General features: G+C 38.9%; 1 protein-coding gene across 1 annotated transcript; it reads left to right on the forward strand.

The window, feature by feature from the left end:
• Positions 1-1,155: 1,155 nt before the first annotated feature.
• Positions 1,156-20,936, forward strand: LOC111333071 (uncharacterized). Its single transcript, XM_088757851.1, has 8 exons — positions 1,156-6,901; positions 7,004-7,149; positions 11,612-15,398; positions 15,798-16,562; positions 17,203-17,379; positions 18,163-18,315; positions 19,303-19,431; positions 19,657-20,936. The coding sequence occupies exons 1-8, from the start codon at positions 1,811-1,813 to the stop codon at positions 19,912-19,914; spliced, it is 10,506 nt and encodes a 3,501-aa protein (XP_088613977.1). The 5' UTR covers positions 1,156-1,810; the 3' UTR covers positions 19,915-20,936.
• The last annotated feature ends 77 nt before the right edge of the window (positions 20,937-21,013 follow it).

The following is a 21,013-nucleotide window of genomic DNA, read 5'->3' on the forward strand; positions in this document are numbered from 1 at the left end:
GAGACACCCCTCCCTTCGTTTTGATAGTCTCCTCTACCCTACCCGTGCAATCTGAAGGCATGTACGTACGCTCGGTCAGTCACGTGACAACCAAACGAAAAAAGGTTGACCATATTCCATGGGTATGGGGCTCTGCTAAAAACACAATTTAAATAATTTATGTTATCTCATTTTTTTTCTGAAAAGGTGTATAAAATTAAACTAAATCACCCTTATTCCAAAAAAAAAATTAAGTGAGAAATCCCCACTCAACCTAAGAATAAATTAAAAGTGCAAAGAGTCCAAAGCATGTGACTTTGCTCTTATTAGAGCTAGAAATATATCTCAGTCTCGAGTGAAAATGATAATGATCAAATTTAAGGTGGCTCGTATTAGTTTCCTCGCGCGGGGAACAGATAACTCTTGCGTCACGCGCGAGAGAAACGTGCGAAACAAGCGCGAGATTAAAATTAAAAACAGAGATGGCGGCGCGAGGATTTTTTTCAACTTTTGTGAGAAGTTTACCTAAGAGCGTGTATTTTATGTGTTGAGCGGCCACTGTGAATGCAGGAGATAGAAACGAAGACCAAGAAGACGATATCAATGTTCTGTTTTTTCCACCTTAGGACTATTGCCGTGATCATTCTCAAGAATAAATATTTTCCTCGTTAATTCAATAGAGATTTTCTTTAGGAGAGAGGTACTGAGATTCACTAGACTGATGAACTACGAAAGCTTCACTACAAGTTACATCAGTCATAAGAAATAAACCAACATGAAATTTTACTGGGTTTTGGTTTGAGTAACTAGGAATGTTCTCAAACAGTTTTCTTATCTGTACCACATTATGATATCGATGAGGATTTTGCCACCAGCAATAAGAAATGATTTCTTGTCATTAAAAACAATCTTCTCGTCAAAAAGTGACTAAAAGTGTGTGCTAGTGCTTTCGAAAGTTCGAATGAAGCCCTGGCAAAGGCTTCAGCGGCATCAGCTTGGAAATTCACCAAGCATATATTTTACTTTAGAAAAATACTTAATTAAAGAAATACAGTTTTTCTGAAAAAACAACAGGTTTCATTTTCACTGGTTGGTGCATACAAATTACAAATGCATACAAATGAAAAATTGTGGTTTTGAGGTTTCAAGAATTTGGCTTGCTGTGTAAAAACGCAAAAAAAAAGTCCAAGGATGGACGCAAAGATACTTTTTCTGCATGGGCCCAAAATGGAATTCGACTGGTAACCACTTCAAGATTAGATACTTTTAACTCAATTCTACATTGTGGAATACACTCGGATTTGGTTACGAAGAATAACGATATATTTGACATGCAAACGTTTGCCAAAGGAGGTGTTTACTCATCTGGTGGCTGTTTTCATTGTTTATACTTATCATTCAAGAAATTGTTATTTCTGAATAATATCCCATGAACTCAGTTTTTATGACACGTTTGGCACTACTTCGCGGATTATGTAGAAGAATACTTTTCATTGCGAAGGAATAAATTATTTGAAATCCTTTTCAAAGAGCTTGGCACATCATCAACATAAAGGCATTTTTGGGTTGTATACAAATCGAAGATATGGGAAACAGCGCTCGAAATTTCTGGACTAAACAGAAGTTTGAGCAAGTTCTCAAGCACAGATTATCACCATTTACTGGTTCTGTGCCGCGAAGCAAATAACATTGAGACAAAAGAAACTGAAGTATCTTTTCCGCGATATACCGATATACCACACAAACTTACGGGTAACTAAACTGCGAATTTTAAGCATTCCATTTTCGGGATATTAGTATAATTTTGACCCACACGTCTACCTTCGATTAAATGGATGAACAAGCCGAAGAAGGATTTATTGAAAACGAGGATAAAGCTTCTAATTCAGGTACGATAGAAAAAACCAAAATTGCAGAGGGCGATGGAGATGATGCAAGCTCAGGTAAGGAAGTTAACGAAGCGTTGTCAGAAGAAAACGAATCCGTTCTCAAGAAACCTAATGAATTAGAAAATGAGAATGAACCTGAAGAGGGAGAGCAGAAAACAGATAGCGCACAATTAGAAAAAACCAGAGGCGGAGATCACGAGACCATAACAAGTTTCGAGGATGATGTAGCGACAGTGTTTGCAGAAAATGATGCTAGTTTTACCATCGGTGGCTCGCTCGACCATGAAATGTCAGCAGCGGAGATCGATGGAGATGATAAATATACAAGACAAGAAACAGACAGAATATCAGTGGAAGAAGAAATATTTGGTACAACTGACCCAGAATCGTCAAATGAGCTTGAATCTGAACCCCAGGGTCCTGGATTTGAGGATGATTTGCCTTCTGCTTTAGGCAGGGACCCACAGAACACCTATTTACAAACTGAGGATGATTATGAAGCAGACAAAAACCAACAAGAAGATGCATGTGTCTTGGTAATGCAAAGAGAGTTGGATAAAAGTATGGATGAATCTCAAAAATCTGAAACCTCCACAATCGTGGAAGACAGCGCCTTAGAAACAAAAGATTCAAACTTCCATGACGGCCAGGAGGATGACGAGGAGAATGAAGACCATAGCAAAGCCGACGAGGAGATTGAAACCGATAATCTTGACAGGTATTTGAAACAACATGACAACAATTTCGAACCGATCGCCCAGGTAAACAATACTAAAGAAGTGGAGAATATATCTTCACATACTGATAGCCAGGGAAGCGAAGAGAACACAGAACACTTTGACGACGTAGGCGGCCGAGAAAGTGGTTTACAGGAAGGAAACGAGAATTTTGACAACGAGGAAACCCGATCACTACCAGAAGCAGTTGAACAAGATGAAGAGAAACGGTCGGAAATGGACGATGTTTCATTAAATTCTGAAATACACAACAATGAAGGCGCTCTTTCGCGAGATGAGGTACACGATAGACAATTAGAGGAAAGGGCCGCTTACGAATCTAATTTGGAAGACGACTTCCTTGCAAACGATAGAGTTTCGGGCAGTTTCTATGGTGACGATGACCTGTCATCGATATTTTCCGATGACGATCGCGACATGTCAAACGTACTTCAAGAAAACAGGATCCTGAAAGAGGCCATGATGCAACTCAGGAACGATAACCCCGATGGATTCACCGACACCGTCAGCGAAACTTCAGATGAATTTGATGATTTTCATTCGTACCCGTACGGAACCGGTACCGACCATAAATTGCAGACCAGCAAGTGGATGGCGGACAAAGACCTAAGCGACGCAAGGATCAACGAGATGTTACGAGAGAAGAGGGATAGCCAGGCAAAAATGCGACAGATTGAGAGAGAAAAAGCTATCTTTGAGCGAAGATATAGGCAGGACAAAATGGAGAAGGATTTCCTTGAAGAAAAATTCAATTTAAAGTCCTCTCAACTCGAGGACGAAATAAGGAACTTAAAACAGGAAAACCAACGGCTTAAACGAGGAAATACCCAGGGAAAGGGAACGACTCCAAGCGTTGGAGTAAAGAAATTTGAAAACACAAAAGAAGCTGGAGTTACTTCCCTAAATGATCATAACAATCGCCGCTTTCCCGGGCAAAATGGCTATGCTCTAGATATCGCCATCTTAGCAAAAGAAAATGAGAAATTAAGTGAAATAATAGACCACCTGCAGGACGCCCCCAAGAGTGATCCATTCAACGACCTCGTTGACAATTTGGACAAATACGCTCCCAAGGAAGAATACCTAAGGCTAGAAAAGGAAAAGCTAAAGTTAGAAACAGCACTGAGGGAGAAAGAACGGATGCTGAAGGATCAAGAGAGATTGATGGAAGAGATGAAATTTGATTTAGAGGAAGAAATACAAATCCTGAAGGACAACCTGAAAAAGGCTGAAAATAAAAACAAAGAGAAAGCCAAACTATTGACTGAGAATGACATTAAGATGGTGGACATCAAAACTAAATGTACAGAGAAAGTAAACAAGCTTGAGACTAAGTTAGAACAAGAAGTTTTCAAGAAAGAAAAACTTGAGTCGGCTATTGTCAATCTAAAGAAGCGCAACAACAGCTTTGAAAAAGAGATTGAAGACATGAATAATCGAGTGGAAAAACTACAAAAACAAGAACTGGAGGTGGAAGCCAAAACTCGCAGGAAATTGGAGGACTTTCAGGAACGCTTGAATAAAGAAACGGAGGAAAAAAACAAGCTCAGTCGAAATGTTGAAGCTCTACTTCAGGACTTAATGCAGCTGAAAAGTAAAATGCTTGAAGATTCGGAGAAGCACGCCAGAGAAAAAGAAATGTTAAGAGAATCGCTTGAAACTGAGAAAGCAAGAATAATGGAAGGACGTGAGAGCGAAAACCGGCGACTGAAGGCTGAACTAGACGAGGAGAGGAAAAGAAATGAACAGCTAATAAGAAGAATGGCAGATATACCAAGAGAAACGATCGCATCTGTAATGGAAAGTACGACGGAGTCAGGTATTTTCGAGGGTGTTATCAGTGACATGGAACCAGAAGGTCTACTAGAGAGCACAATACGAGAAGAGCAGTATAATGAGCCAGAGAGGGATAACATTGTTACAGACATGAATGAAGGTCGCGCTAAAAGCGAAGAGCGGTCATGGAATAGTGACACACTCGCAGACGATAACAGCAGTCACACCAACAAACTGCAGAAGAAAGTCTTAGAAGTAACAAAATACAACAGCATTATGCAGCAAAGAAATAAAGAGATAGAGGAGGAGAACATCAATTTGAAGGAAAAAATAGAACGGGTAGGTAGAGATGTGACTAAGATGAGAGAACTCGAGGATAAAAATGAAGAGCTACGAGAAGAAATTGTTCGACACACAAAGAAGCGAAGCGAAATACAAAAAAAACTGGACGATATGTTTGAAGAAATCGATGATAGTACCAAAAAGCTGAACAAAGTAGAAGGGAATAATGCCTTTCTCAGCGACGAAGTTGAACGGCTAACAAAGAAGATCAAAACAATGGAGGAAGAATTTGCCGAGGAGAAGTCCAAATTAGTATCCTCTTTGGAACAAGACAAGAAAAATGCGATTGATGAAACTGAGCGACGTCTGGAAGAACAAAAGGCAAGAGGCAAGAAACTGGACAGTGAAATAGAAGATCTCCAATGCGATATAAGGACTCTTAAAGATGCAAAAAGGGCAGCAGAGGAGAAATATGTAAACGACACGAAGGAACTCGTCGAAAGGCATAATTTGGAGCTGGCTAACGAACGAGAAAGGTACCGACAACTGCAGGATGAATTGAACAACAACGCTGGGGCTGTTCGTAAAGTAACTGAGGAATGGGAACAGATGCTCCGAAATGCTGTGTCCAGATACGAAGATGACCTTCAGAAGAATGAAGACGAAAGAAGGAAATTGGCAGATGAGTTTCAGTGCCAAAAAGAGGCCATGAAGTCTCGATTCGAGAAAGAAAAAGCCAAGTTGGAACAACGAATTACAGAAATTGAAAGAAATGCAAGATCACCACTAGACGGCCTTAGTAGTTATCAAGATCCACAAGTAGACTTCTCCTATAACCACCAACCACAGAAAGGTGATGGTGAGGAAGAAAATGATGTCACCAGTGACATTGGCGAGGCAAATGACAAGATAAGATATCTTCAAAACGAGAACCAGAAACTTGAGCAAAAACTAGCTCAAATTCATAAGCAGTACGAAAAACAAAAAACTGCTTTAGAAAATGGACACCGGGAGGAAAAACAGAAGCTTGAGGAGGTACTGAAAGAGGATTTCAAAAGAAGAATGGAAGAAAACAAGAAGTATTATGAAGACCTCATGGACGCTATCCGACGAAAACATGACAAAGAGGAGGCAGAACTTGCTCACAGATTTAAAAAGGAGAAAAAAGACCTAGAAGAGAAAATGAAACAAGATTTTTCGAATAATCTGTCTTCTAGGAGCACAAGTCTCGAGAACAAAATTCAGGATCTCGTCTCTCAGAAAGTACAAGAGCAGAAAGAAATCGCAAAGAAAACGGAAGAAAAATACAACACGGCACTTGCACAGATGAAAACTAGGGTAAAAGAAATGCAGAATGAAAGGAATGAAATGAAGAGAAGATTCGAAAGAGAAAAGAACGTATTGGAGGCCACGATACAGGCATTGACTAAAGAGCTTGAAAAAGCGAAACAGGAAAAGAAGGATCTGAAAAAGAAACAGAAGAAAGACAAAGCAGAAATGGAGGAAGCTTTTGAAAATGAAAAGAGAGAGATGAGGCAGATATGGGAAAAGTGTAAACTTGAGACAATCAATCAAATCGAAGAGGAATGGATAGAAAAACTGAGGAGTGAAAATGCAAAATCTGAACTTTCAAGAGAAGAACAACGAGGAGATTTTGAAGCAAGGCTGAAACAAATGAAACTGAAGTTTAAAGCGGAAAAGGCAGAGCTTGAGAAACGACTGGCAAACGCTACATCTGAGGCTAACTCTCTTGCAGAAGCTAAGAAGGACATGGAGGCCGCTCTAGAAGAGGATTATAGGCGTAAACTCCAAAAGGAAAAGGAAAACATTGAAAGCACGCTACAAGGTCTTCGCCAGGAGATAGCACGGCTGCAAGAGCACAGGAAACAACTACAAAGTCAAATGTCTAACAGAGATAGTCGCGCAAACGTCAGTGTCCCGCTATCACCGGAAAATAATGCACAAGTCTTAGCGAAGCTGGACAATGAATATCAAGAGCAGATACGAAGAGAAAAAGAACATCACGAAGGCAGAATGAGAGAAATGGAAGAGGAGATCGAAAAGCTCCATATTGATCTTTCCCAAATGAAGACCAAAGCTCGCCAAGAAAAAAGTAAAGTCAAAGCAGAATTTGAAAGGGAAAGAGAAGAGATGGAAGAACAGTTCGAAAAAGAAAGGAACGAATGGCGGACAAGGATGAGCTTTATTGCAACGATACAACCTGGGGGGTCACAAAGAGTAAGTGCATTGTTCTTGCCATACTTCATTACAATGCCATAAAACATGATATCCCACGTTTCACAACCTGATAATAATTGTATGTTGCTGTTATTTCTTCAGCGATCAGCTCACTTTGAGAGACGTTCACGTGATCTGCGAGAAAGAGAATTTTACCACACCGATAGAAATACCTCCAGAATGCAGCACAGTGAGGATTTACGGAGTCAACAACATAATGACCTGTTGTCTTCGACTGGGGAACTGTAGAAAAGTGTAACGTACTTGACAGTACTTGAGTGATTATTTGTTGGCCTCTATACCCCATTGGTAAAAGGTTATGAATTGCTTGTTTGGACAAAATTCCTTAATAGACACAAACAGAAATGAATGAGGAACGCTACAAAGGGAACATTATGTTCATTTTTTTAAGCCTGCCTTTAGGTATTACACTGGTCAACATTGGAGACAATCTCATAGGTTTAAACTTTTAGAAGCTGTACAAACTGAAACCTTTTTCTATAGACAGGTATTCGTAATAAGTTTTCTTTTCCTAGACGAAAAAGTATTGGTAGCAGCAAGTAGTCAATTTTAAGTGATGAAGGAAAATAAAAATACCTAAAAAAAAAAACCTAAAAAATCATAACAAAAAAAGACATGGATTGCCTGATCCAAGGACACAATGTAGGAGATCCACGCAGACGTGTTACTGCATACGAATGCATCTACACGTACAATGCTCTGCACAATATTCAGAAGCTGTTTTAAAAGATTCTTTCGGAATCGTTTGGTATGAATAGAACCATTATATAAGATGATCATTTTGTAGTAAACTAAGAATTGTAAGAGAAGTATATCTTAGGGCGAGTTAATACAGTGTATTTTGTCTCAAGGAGGAATAAATTCTTGCTGATCTAGTTATTTGCTGTTTTCATCATGTGAGTTCCCGTTTTTCCTGCACTTCTCTTACATATTGTGGAAGCATGATACGATGAGCTGGACGCTCAGTGAAAGATCAGTTTGTGCATCTTAGTTTATGCCTTTTAAGCATGGCGTTATTATTTTTCTCCACATTTCTGTTCAAGATCATTTCAAAAGCTAACAAATTTAGGATTACATTTCGTAAATATGATGTAACCTGTTTGATTCCCCACTCGATGATTTCTATTTTACCCTCGTCATCCGTGTTTTTGGCTATCAAATAAATGTGATTTAAAAGAGATGGCAATTGAATCAAAGGGGGCGCACTTGTGTAAGGAGAGGTAAGAAACCTGATAATCGTAAAGAAAGAATTGGAACATTGAATAAGTTAAACCCTAACGGTAGATTTTACATCCATTACTTAGGGAGTCCTACCAAAGATAAATACAATTACTCTCCCCTTTGTGCTATCATTCTCTTTCTTTATATACCTTAGTAGGTGCCATCATTTACTAATTCAAGCATATTTACAAAATAAACTAGGAGCAATTGCGATTGAATTTCTAAGGTACAATCGGAATCTTAAAAAGGAATGTGTGCCTTTATTTCGTGTTGAGCTAGATTTGGCCGATGTTAGCAACGCTGCAAACATTAATCCCTCAATAATTGCTGTTAAGCACACAAACGAAAACCTAGACAGCTTTCTGCAAGCAAAACGCACATTTTGGCAGAGAAAATCATTTATGAATACACTTAATCTCGGCTTATCTACCAAGTAATCTTGTAGAAGCACTAATTGCGACTAGAGTCAAATAGCTAAGTATTCTTTCCATTCGTTATGGCCCTAGACAAAATTTTAAAGCGTTTTAAGGTGGAATCGTTTTTGCGCGAATAGCATGCATGCAATTATATTAACTTTGTCACAAATTATTACTGATAAGTTTTGTCACACATCTTTCTGAGCTTTGTGTATTTCAATAGTAACAACCCGATCCAAAGCGTTTCTGCTCGATGACGCTGATCAGAAATATTCATGGAATATTTGGGGTTTTGAGCGGGCCAATAACATTGGTCTGCAGCTTGCCACCTGCTATTCAACAGATATTTCCCAACTTATAGGTCAATAAGGGAAATATCGAATACAAAATAAAAAAGAATGTGTCTTTCGGTTTGCATTTTTAAATGGTTTACTGTTTTAAATTGCTGCGAAAGAATTGTTATTAACAAAACGAGTTGGAGTTGCAGCGAGACAAGTAAGTAAAGGATGATAACATTCATTTTGGCATTCTATTGTAGCTACCTAACGATTTTTCTTCACCCATCATTACCGCTTTTGAAAGCGTTTCTGCACAATCAATAAGTTCCCATTCTCACCTTTCTGTGGGAAGGGAAGCTGGCTATCTACCACTGAAAAAAATTCACATTTCTGTCTTGTTGGACGCATACACATCATCTAAATGATGAACCTAGCAACACAAGACAGACACACACTTGAGTGAAACATTCATTTGTTTCCGTTAAAAGCTCATGTAAAACAAAGTTGCGCTTTTCCACGAAAGTAGTGCAGACATGAAACGGCTAAAGAAACTGTAAAATTCCTTTAATAGTGCATTTGTTACAGGAATACAGATAAATCTCACAATACAAAATTCTCTTCTCTGACCGAATCAATATCCTTACTCTGGTAAATAACAACAGAACGAAAATGTTTAATTTTCCCGATTGGAGAATGATTCCTACTCTTTATTGAAGAGCAGAATGGTCCCAAATAATAAACAGACGCTGTGGTCGACTGCGACGCCAATGCATGGTTTACTTTGTTTGACACCAACTAAACCGCACTGGCGAACCATTAGCGACACAACACAGATAAATCATTCGAGAGAATGACTGGAAAATAAACGATATAAACACTACTGAGACGGAAAAATAAATTTAACCAGGTCGGGCTTTCACAAAAGCTTTTCGCCATCCATATCACAACATATTACCATGAGTACTAAGTTTTGATGTCGTTCATCTGAAAAGGCACATTTTAGTGGTTAAACAGCCAGAGCAAATGTTGTGAATGAGATAGATACCATCTTATTCCAGCCAATCAACTAAAACAATTTTACTGTATCAAGTTCGTTTGCTTAACGTTTCTATGTAACTGATAAACAAGAGTAGTCTAGTGACATCTTGTACTCAGCTCGGTATGATCTTACCTTTTCGGTAAACTTGTTTATGGCTCTAAGACTATTATTTTAAATAAGTATTATTAGGAGTAAATTTATATTTCTTTTACAAAGTTCATGATTTTCTTAGGGTTGCTGTAACTAAAAATTAGGAGTAAAGTAAGGAGATAATCCATCGCTCTCTCTGTAAACGGATGTGATGGCAAGACTTGCGCGTCAATAATTAATAAGGGTTCCTTTCGCTAGGGCAATATTATAACCTTCACCCTCCCCTCTCTTATTACAATCTCTCTTAGATACTATAGCCATGAATTGTCTGAAAAACCATTCAAAACACTACAGGCGTACATGCTATATACACGCTATGCATAATGAAAATTTGCTTGGGAAGCCTGGTAACAGGTTCGCATGAAAGCGAGGTCGGTCGGGCCACTCTGTGTTTGCAAAGCTGAATCTCTTAGAATTTGTGTCATTTTTCAACACTTTTGGTTTAATTTGTGTATTTGCCGATCGATGCCTTTGAACTGTTATTTTGAAACAGCAGATTTCTGTCAACCGCTGCAAGGAAAATATCTTCCTGGGTTGAAAATCACAATGTCTATTCATTTATCCAATAAAACTGACCAATTAAAATTTAAATATTTTCCAAACTCTTATTAAATGATTTCGATCACACACATTTTTTAAAGAATCTGTTCAAATATCACTAAGGCTCCGTAAGTGTCGTACTGTGATTTGCCTCTGACGCTGGTGTCCACCTACCATAAAAAAGCATGGCATTTTATAAGGAAAACTACTTACAGTCACCATTTCAAATTGGGACATGACCAATTCTTTTCTTCTTCATCCTTGTAAATTTTAATATCCACTGGAGAATAACAAACTCAGATCTCAGTCCTGTTGTCAGTGCTCCTTTGTTTATAGAAGCACGTTTTGATTTATACGCTGTTTAATCGTCATATCATTTTAGATAATTGAAAATAATAATTATTCAAATTTTACTAAACCTTCGGCTGCACGGCAAAAATGATGAATACCAAATCGTTTTAAATAATCTAGGTGAGTGAGACTTCGCATAATTTCCAAAAATCGCGAGGAAATTGATTAAAAGTTTAAATTTTAGCGCAACGATGTGAAATTAAAGGCAATCAAACGAAAAACACATTTCTAGTCAGTGGCGTGGGGAATAAAAAGAATCATTGTATCAAGAAAATGACTTATCATAAATACGTGTGTTGCAATATTGTTTCACGGTAACTCCTTTAGAGCGCGCATTAACATAAGTTACGGAAATCTTTTCCAATTCGGTTCAGTATCAAAAGGATGATTATAATTACAGGTTAATGTTTCCATAGTGACCGAATAGCCTCTTAACAATGATATACAAACGCCAAAATGCGAAAAAAAATTTACATAGGTAAAGAGCGGTGCAAGCATATGGATATTATGCGAGGATAAAACAGCCTTAAAAAGTATTCTCCCATATATGGTATTTTAGAGTTTGCACAGTTGACCTAATTGTATTTTGCTGCTCTGATTGAAACTTTGCATGGAACACTACACATTCATCGTGGCTGTGGTACGAAGATGCCACTGAATATTTAAAATCTATTTTCTCATTTTTGCGTAGAAGCTATGGGGTAAAGACGAACACGATGGAGAGTTCACATCAGAGTGTAGAAAATCCGGAAGTTCAACTAGAAACGACAACTGATAGCCATGAAACACACACGCAAGAGAATTATCGACACGAAATAGAGGACATAGTGAGAGGATTTATCATTGAGAAAGACATTTTGGCCCAGAGCCATGAGGAGGAAATACGTCGGATGAAAAACAGTTTTGATCTGGAAAGAAGACAACTTCTGCATCAGCTGGAAATGGACAAGGACCAAATGATGGAGGCTTCAAGAATAACAGAATCCGTAGCGAACGGTGTCGCTTTCGCCGCCTCGGATACAGTTTCTCACGACACCGGTCAAATTCGTTTGTTTTCCGGCGCGGAGAGTTTAGCAGGCGCACAGCGGTTGGGAAGCTTTCAACCTGTGTCTAGTGGGGGCCATGATATTTATGAAGTGGATTCCAATTTAATACGCGAAATCGCGGAGGTATATCTACGAATAAATAACGGTCCTTTGACCAGCCAGATACATCCAGAGTTAGACTTGGAGGATAAATATGAGAGGGAAAGGGAGTCAATTGAGAGGAACTTCCAATTAGAAAAACGTGAGCTTAAGCGAAAACTGGAGGAAGAGTATCAACGTCAGTTGCAACAGGAAAAAATGAAATACGAGGCAACTATAGCCGAGATGAAGACAACTGTTTCTGAGTTGCATTGGCAAAAGAGAGAAGCTGAAAACTACCTCCGACACGAGAAGGAGAAATGGGAAATGAATTCGGAAAGGGATAAAAACGAAATCGAGAAAAAGTACTTGCAGATGCTTCAAGATACGCGACGAAAAATGGACGAAAAGCATTGTAGTGACCTAGAGAAACAAAGAGAGAAGTACGAAGAAAACATTTCCGACCTACAGACCGATATTTCGAAGTTAACGTTACAGCTAAAGGAGCTGAACGATAATTTGAGTCAAGAAAAAGAAATAATTATGACCAAGTTCGAGAGAGAGATCAAAGAAATGGAGCAAGCTTTTCTAGAGCAGAGAAGCTCCTTAAAGGCTAATTTCGAGGCAGAGTTTATGATGCGTCTTGAAAATGAAACTTCACTTCTCAAAAACATCAACGTTAAGCTGAAGGAAGACTTGGAATTCATGGAGAAAGAAAGAAAAGATATGGAGAAGAAGGGTAAAGAAGAACGACGAAAGCTTGAAGAAAGGTTCGAAGAGGAAATATCGGAAATAGAGCAGAGGTACTCGGAAGAAAAACGAGCCTTGAAACTGAAACTTGAAGAGAGATACCAGCTTGGACTTGTCAGAGAAAAGGGGGGATTAGAAGAAACGATTCAAGAAATGAGCGAGGAAATCACGCTTCTAAAGCAAGAGAATGCGCAGATGGAAATCACATACGCCGAGAGGCGAGAAGAACTTCGAAGGCAGTTGGAGATGGAGAGGGAAGATATGCGACGAAAGATTAATATCGAAACGGAGGAGGTGCGTATTCGAATTGAAAATGAATTATCACAGAAGTTGATGCTGGAAAAGTCGTCTCAGGGCGATATCTTCCAGCAGAACGAAAGAAGTGCAATGTTACTTAAAGCTAATTGCGATCATCTTGAGCAGCAGATGTCAGCACTGACCCAGGAACGAGATATGTTGATACGAGACCGGGCAAGGCTTGAAGAAAATCTGAGAAGCAAGGAGGTGCGTTTGACGGATATGAACGATGGACGGATTTCGAACGCAGAGGGCTGGGACGCCGGTAGCGCTAAACTGAAGGAAATAATCCGTGAAAAGGACAATGAACTGGCTGCTGTTAAGTACGAGAATCAGAAACACGAATTAAGTCTGTCGGCCATGAGACGTGAAACGAATGACCTGCAAGACGAGATAGCCAGTTTAAAGCGGCGATTGCCTAACTCGACCGAGCTGTTTGACGCGAAATTCGGAAGCAATGAAAGTGGAAAAGCTTCTTTAGAGGAAAGTTTGAGAAGAAAGGAAGGCGAGGTAAGCTCATTGCAGAGAGACAAGTATGATCTTGAGAGTCGACTGTCGTCCATACAGCGCAAAAATGAAGAACTAGAGGATGAAATTGCAACACTGAGGCGCAAAAAGTTGGATGTTGAAGATGAAATCTCTGCTTTGAAACGAGACAAAGCTGAATCTGATAATCAACTGGCATCACTGAAAAGAGACAAAGCAGATCTTGAAGACCTTTTAACCAATCTAAAGAGAAAGCAAGGGGAGGTCGAAGACACCATGTCCATGATAAAAAGAGAAAAGGCAGAACTTGAACATGAGATCTCTATCCTAAAACGAAATAACTCGACGATGGAGATTGAGGTTCACAGACAGTTCAGCGATGAACAAGAGAAATCCCGTACCGTGCACCGCGATCGCGATCACGTTACGCAAGATAAAATAATGCCGAGCGCTACGAGAGAGATTTCGTTTCAGTCGCATGACAGCTTTAACTCAAATAATGATGACCGTGGTTCTGATCTTAATGGAGACGCTGGTAAATTGCAAAAGAAAGTGTCGGACTTGCTAAGGCAACAAAATGACTTAGAGAGCGCCATTGGAAGATTAAGCCAGGAAAAGTCTGACCTTGAGAAGGATTTAAAAGTAAAGCTGGAGTACCGAAGAAGTGTACTGCATCAGCCTAACGAAAGCTCTTTACAGGAAGATACCAAAGAGAACAGTTGGGTGTTACACAGACAAAAAGACGACTTAGAGAGGATGATATCCTCCTTAAAGAAAGAACAAGATAAACTAGAAAGTGAGGTTTCCCAGTATCAGATAGAGGCGTCAAGTTTGGAAGGGAGACTGAACGAGTTAAAGGATGACAAGGCAAAGATGGAGCTGGAAATCAAAGCATTGAACCACGAGAGACAAAACATTCAAAAAACGATTGACGTTATTAAGAAAGACAAACGAGAAGTAGATGGGAGGAGAAAAGTGCCTTCTGGAATCCCTCGATCCAAGACTGATAGAGCTCAGGAAGGCAACAACATAGATCAAAAGATTACTGACCTGCAACAAGAGAGGGATGACTTGAAAATGCAACTCGTGCAGCTTCAATCAGAAACAGTCACAAATAATCTTTACTTCTCTAAAGAAGCCCTACGCACTGACGAGAAAGAAGTTTCAGAGCTAACTAAGATTCGCAAGGAGCTAGAGAAAGAAATAACTCTATCGAAAAGAAATAAGGCCGAAGTGGAAGCTGGCATCATTGTGGTTCAGGAGGCTGCAAGGCAAGGGGAGAATGACGTCAATAATTTACGAAAAGAGAAGAAGGATCTGGAGCTACAAGTCACAGCACTAGAAAGCCAAATCACACGGCTGAGAGCTGAATGCTCCGTGATGAAAGATGAACGAGACAAGAATGAGAGCGAGGTTGATAGACTACGCAGGGAAAAAGCTGAATTGGAGAGAGATGTATTTACTTTACAAAGCCAGCAACAGCAACTTGAGACGAATATTTCAGTAGGCGACGATGCATGGAGAAGAAAGACCATTGCAACAAATGGACTGCAGACAAATGTCCAGGACATAACTACTAATCTAGAAACTTTGGTGAGGCGAAAAAAAGATTTGCAATCAGAGATAGTAAAGATTAAAGCGACAAGAGATCAAGAGGAAAGAGAGACGCAACAGCTTCGCAGAGAAAAGTCCGAAATTGAGTTTCAGTTGTCCGTGTTGAGGACGGAACCTAACGCACAAGATCAAGAGCACGGGCCAAAGCATGGAACGTATACTAAAGAAGGGTATTTGGGATCAAAGGCTAATGACGTTCTCACTACACAGGTGAGAAAAATAAAGGGAGCTTGTCTTTCTTGTTAACCTTTCTCATAGTTTAAATTTCAATTTGTATGGAGTGGAACGGGAATTCAGCGATATTTCACAAATTATCATGGACTCATGATCCAATTTTTTGGATGCTTTTGATTTGTCAGATATGGCCAATCTAAAAGAGTTCATTCTCCGTTGTGCTAATGGACACCAAACGTCCACTCTTTGCGAGTAAGCATAAGCAAGCCACACCCCTCTGTAAATTTTCCAATATTTGGCCCTAGACACTCGGCCCCTTGCGATTCTTTGAAATATGTGTCAACGGCTCAGGAAACCCAAACTGTGTTTTTTTCTAAAAGTTAAGTTTTGGCTTAAGGCGAGGATGATAAGAATATCGAATTTCATTATTTTCAGGAAGAACTAAAAGACTGGCTAAAACAAAAACAAGATCTGCGGTCAGAAATTTCAAAGATCCAAACTCTCAAAACCAACGAAGAAGACGACTTACTGAAGCTTCGACAGCAGAAATCAGACATGGAGATGTACATTTACGATTTGGAAATCAAAAAACAGGGTCTTGAAATGGATGGGCTGTATTCGAGATGCGAGAGACAAGAACTGAGAAACGCACCAGATCGAACAGAAGTAGAGGTGGCTATCACAAGCGATCGCCAACCGGATAATCATAGATTTTCTACGGACCACGACGTCAAAAGTGAGGTTGAAAATTCACAAAACTATCATACTTCGCAACAGCAGGTATCACATCAAAGAACTCAATTCTCATCATCAGATAGTTATCAGATGACCTCTAATAATTCCAGTACTTCCATCAATAATTCATATTTCCACATCAATCACCCACAACGTGGTCTTCCATCGGAGACTCTGTCGACAAATCCAAACAGTTCTACACTCCACGAAGACTCCATCAAGGAAGACAACACCGTGGTCTCCTTGAGACGGGAGAGGAACGAGTTAGAAAGCCAACTCTATGATATGAGAATACAGCTGACGAGACTGCAGGCAGAAGTGACAAGTCTGGAGAACAGACGAACTGTTCTGGAAACAGTGCATCGAGGATACGCTACAGCTGATTTGGATGTAAAGCTGACAAACGTACATACTGTTGAAGTTGACACTGATCTGTGTCGTAACACCACAAGATCTACGACCGAGGTAACAGACTGAGCCATATATACTAACACATGTATGGGCATAAGGATCGACCCTGCATGACAGCTGAAGGCGTCTACTTTGGGTTAAGTTTGTTTAACTGTGGGCTAGGTTATTAAGCCGTGAGTTAGGTATGTTATTGGTCCTCATCTTTGCTGTAAGGTTTTTCTCCACGCTCTATCCTTGACACTCTACATTCTAAATTTGACCAGGAATTAGTGCATGTCTCATTTGCAAATACCTATTTTGTTTCAAGGGATTATAAATTCACACGGTCTTGACTGGTGGTGACAAAGCTCACACGACAAAATCTTACCCTGATAATACACTTAAACAATTACTGCACTTAAATATCCTAAGTAGTTTCAAGATATAAATTCTGAGAATTTTAAATTCAATTTTAAACATCTGAGAATCAACCAAGCAGTTGCCAACAAGTTCAGCACTCAATTGTCATCTTTTGCAGGAGCAGAAGTCTTTCACAAGTCTTGTTAAATGAAAACAAGTTATTATTCACTTAGGCAAAATTTGCTCTTAATTAATATAGAAGCCTAAAAAAGCTGCTGTTAATTAGATAGATCCTCAAGTCTGACCCTAAGAAAACTTCTGAATAAATTAATAATTCCTCCCTTTAAATGTTTAGGATGAGAAAGATACTTTAATTCAAGAATACCAGGATCAAATTCGACAACTACAACAGCAAAAGCTTGAATTAGAACAGAAAGTGGGTCTACTAGAGTGGCAGCTTGAAAACATGAAACAAAAAGTGGAGCTTCAGGAAATAGCCCACCGACGGGAAATAAGCACTTTAAGTGAAAAGGTACAATTAGTTGATTACTAATTATCACATTTAACAGAATTCAGTATATTTTCTCTTGTTCAAATTCTATGGGAAGACATTTATTTTGTTAAATTACATGTACACCTGTTGTGGGTACTGTTTTTATGGAATGCCAAGTTCTAAGTTCTGTTATTAAAAATTTTCGAAGTGAACAGAAGTGAAGACATTCACATAATTCTGGATTGAAAATGGGAGAGTATTTGAAGTCCATTAAATGATACAAAAATATCCATGTAGTCTCCAATAGAGCTTGAGGTGAAATACGGAATGGAAAATTATCAAGTCTACTGTATACAAGTTATCTTCCATCATGGAAATGAGTTTAATCTTATTTTCAAGGATTGTGAATTGGAAAGTATTTGTAGTCCTTAAATTGATGCAAAAATAGCCTAATAGATCTTGAATTAAAATATACTTCTCTATGACACAATAGTCAATATTCCCCACTTCTTGCAAATTTTAACTGTGGGTTTCATGATCAAAGTATGAAAATTTGTTACTTTAATGCTGTCTTACTCGAGAAATCCTTAGTGCCTGAGGGCTAATGCCCAAAAGTTTGGAGTGCCCAGCTCTTAGAAGCTCTCATAAGAGAAAAATTAGGCAAGTTGCCTAAGCAAAAAAGTTGGTTACCTGTGACATCCACATTCTGCTAGGAATCAGCTCTGTTTTTCACAAACCATCTAACATCAGGTATAACTTATTGGGAATAATTTTAAGAATACATATACTAACATTCACCTTAAAATTTCCATCTTGCCACAGAGCCAGTCATTTCATGGTTTCCAAGGTGACAGACAGGATGACACCCTCCAAGTGTTTTATCAGAGGCTCTCTTATTTCCTCATGACTGGTGAACATAGCAGCAAGGAAATTATGGAAGAAATTGAAAGGCAAATTTCAAACCTAAAAGAAAAGGTACCAAAAATTCAGCACACACTTTCAGGTTATGGTTCATTTGGGTTCATGATTTATCAAAGCTTTCAGGGTTAGAAAGTATTTTTTTTGTTAATTTACATTGAAGGGATACTTTAAAAGCTCAATGAAAGCTTTAAGAGTTGTTTTTTTGTGGGGGGGAGGAGTTTTCTTATACCTCCTCATCACAGAAACACCCAAGCACCCCATTAGGTCATTGTGATAAGATCTGGATAAGATCACAAGCTTGTGAAATGACTGCTTTGAAAAGTAACTAAAGGGGAAAAGCTGGGAAAATGCCGAGGAAACTAGATAAGCTTACATCACTTAGAGAACTGAGCAGTCGCTAGCGACATCTCTGGATGCTTCATGCTTGGAAATTGTGCTGAGCGTCAGCAGCAGTACAAATGAAGCATGATCTGAAGAGCTTACTTATTATTGTGTAAAACAATTTGTCGTGATTCTTATGCGTATCAAAGAAAAGCTTACCATTTAAATAAAGAAAGTAGATAGCTCGCGGAAGAGATTTCTGAACGTAAATCATTCAATCAAACTAATAAAATGGACCAAGAATATTTGTAGTCAACACACTAACTTCAGAAGAATTTTCCTTGTCATTGTGCGAAATATCCTCTTCCTTCTTGCATTCAATTCAGCCTCCTTTCACATTCTCTTTCTCAAACATCAGAAAACTTGAGAGTTTGAGAGAAATTCTGTCTCAGAATAAACGAATGGACTGTCCTTTGCCACGAAGATTAAAAAAATCCTTCCATGCGAGGTCTGCTTCGGCCGCCTTGTTGCGGCAAAGGCAGGACACTCACCTTCAAAAGGTTCCGGATTTTAGAAGGCAGAGTTATCCTGGTACCAAGATCACCTTCAAATGTCACGCGTTTCAAAGGGATGTATGTCACGCAGACCAGGAATTTATTTCATTTTCATGTGTTGTTGTTGTTGTTTTTTTTTATGCCTTTGTGGTACCTTTTTCCACAGGCGGAGTTTGATCACAAAAACACTAAAGAATTTGTGACCCCTGTCTCGGTGAAGCTGGATAAAGAAAGATATTCTTCTAAAATCGATGGCACTATAGCTCAGGATTACGCAATCCAATTGAAAGCACAGGTAAGATCATTTACACATCATAGACAACCAAAAATCTAATCAAGATCTCTATCACAAGAAAAAGAAGAATAACCGATTATCGATTATAACTCTGATCGTGTCGTGATCCTTATTGTGATCGTGATCGTGATCGTTGTAATGAGTACGTCTTATCGTCAAAGTCGTCATAGTCATTGACACTTTAAAATGTGTTCACATAAATTTTTTTAAATTGTTATTCCGCAGATGGAAACTGCAGATAATCAGTTGAAAACTTGCGAGAAAATAATACACAGATTATATGGTGAAAACAACGATCTTACACAGCAAAACCTGAATCTAGAGGGAAAGCTCAAGGCAGCGTCGCGTTCTCAAGAGAAACTTCAGCGCAAAAAGATCCTTTTGCAAAATCTCGTCGACAAGCTTAATGGACAAGTGGAAAAAGATGCGCTGCGGCATCAATCTTACTTAGTATTGGAGCTCGATAAGGACGTTTCTTTATAAAGGATTAGTTAGAGAGTTTTAAATGGGTATGAGAGCCAAAAGCGAAGAGTTGATCCGCACACTTTTGACTGGTTTTGTCACTGAAACTTTAGGACACTCTTTCGTTTCTAATTAAGAAACAAACGCAGAAAAAAGTCATTTTTCCATTGGGTTGTTCAATGATTTTGTATCATCGTATCGGGAAAATGTATCGTAAACTTCATACAGGTTTTTATATTAATATTTTCAGACTGGAAATGTGTCAATGCACTGATTTAGTGAGAAACTCAACAAATCGTGGTTATTGCACCCTTAATAGAGAAGTGTACAAAATACTTGGAAGATATTGGCTTCGTAGAGTTATCACTTTCATATTTCATATTTTTTTCATGGAAGATGCGAAAGTATCCAGACTCAGAGAAAGCATTTAGCACAAACAATACATGGAAGCGAAACTTCACACTTAGTCATGCTGTGGGAATTCGCCTTAAACCGACAAAAAGGGAAAATCCTGCGTCTCGTTAATTTTATTTTCATGCAAAGGTTTTCGCAATGTGATCTACAAAGTGATCTGTTTAGGGTCAGGCCAGCCCCCATGATTCCAAGAGAAACTCCGTGGGAACGAAGTTGATCGAAAACTCGGGCAAACGATGGATAACGCGTCAGAAGACTTGTAGGGGCTTGCTTCTAGCTTCTCGCGGTTGCTAACGGTCCTAAAAAAGCTGGGGATTTCTTGTTGTTGTTTATTTCAAGATCAAAATGTTTATAAAAAGTTTTGATATTTAAGAAATGAAATTGCATTGTATCGAAACAGAATACTGGCTGATGAGTAAAGACGGGCTCTATTATTCTTTAGATTTATATATCCCAAGGTTGTCCTAGTTACTTGGATTTTAAGAGATGCGACCTTCTGGGGACTGAATCTTGTCACTGAGGTCACCCTACTTCAGTTCGCTTGTCTGGTTGCTCGTCACAGATCTGTCGGCTAGTTGGGACTCTAAGCTACATAAATGAAATATTAAAAATTTAAATTTTTATGGTTACATTTTGGTGTGTTGTACTTGATATTTGCCTTTGTTTGTACTTTCGTCGTGATGAAGGAATATTTAACATATGTCCT

Source organism: Stylophora pistillata, chromosome 4 (assembly GCF_964205215.1).
Source record: "Stylophora pistillata chromosome 4, jaStyPist1.2, whole genome shotgun sequence".
NCBI classification, from domain to species: domain Eukaryota; kingdom Metazoa; phylum Cnidaria; class Anthozoa; order Scleractinia; family Pocilloporidae; genus Stylophora; species Stylophora pistillata.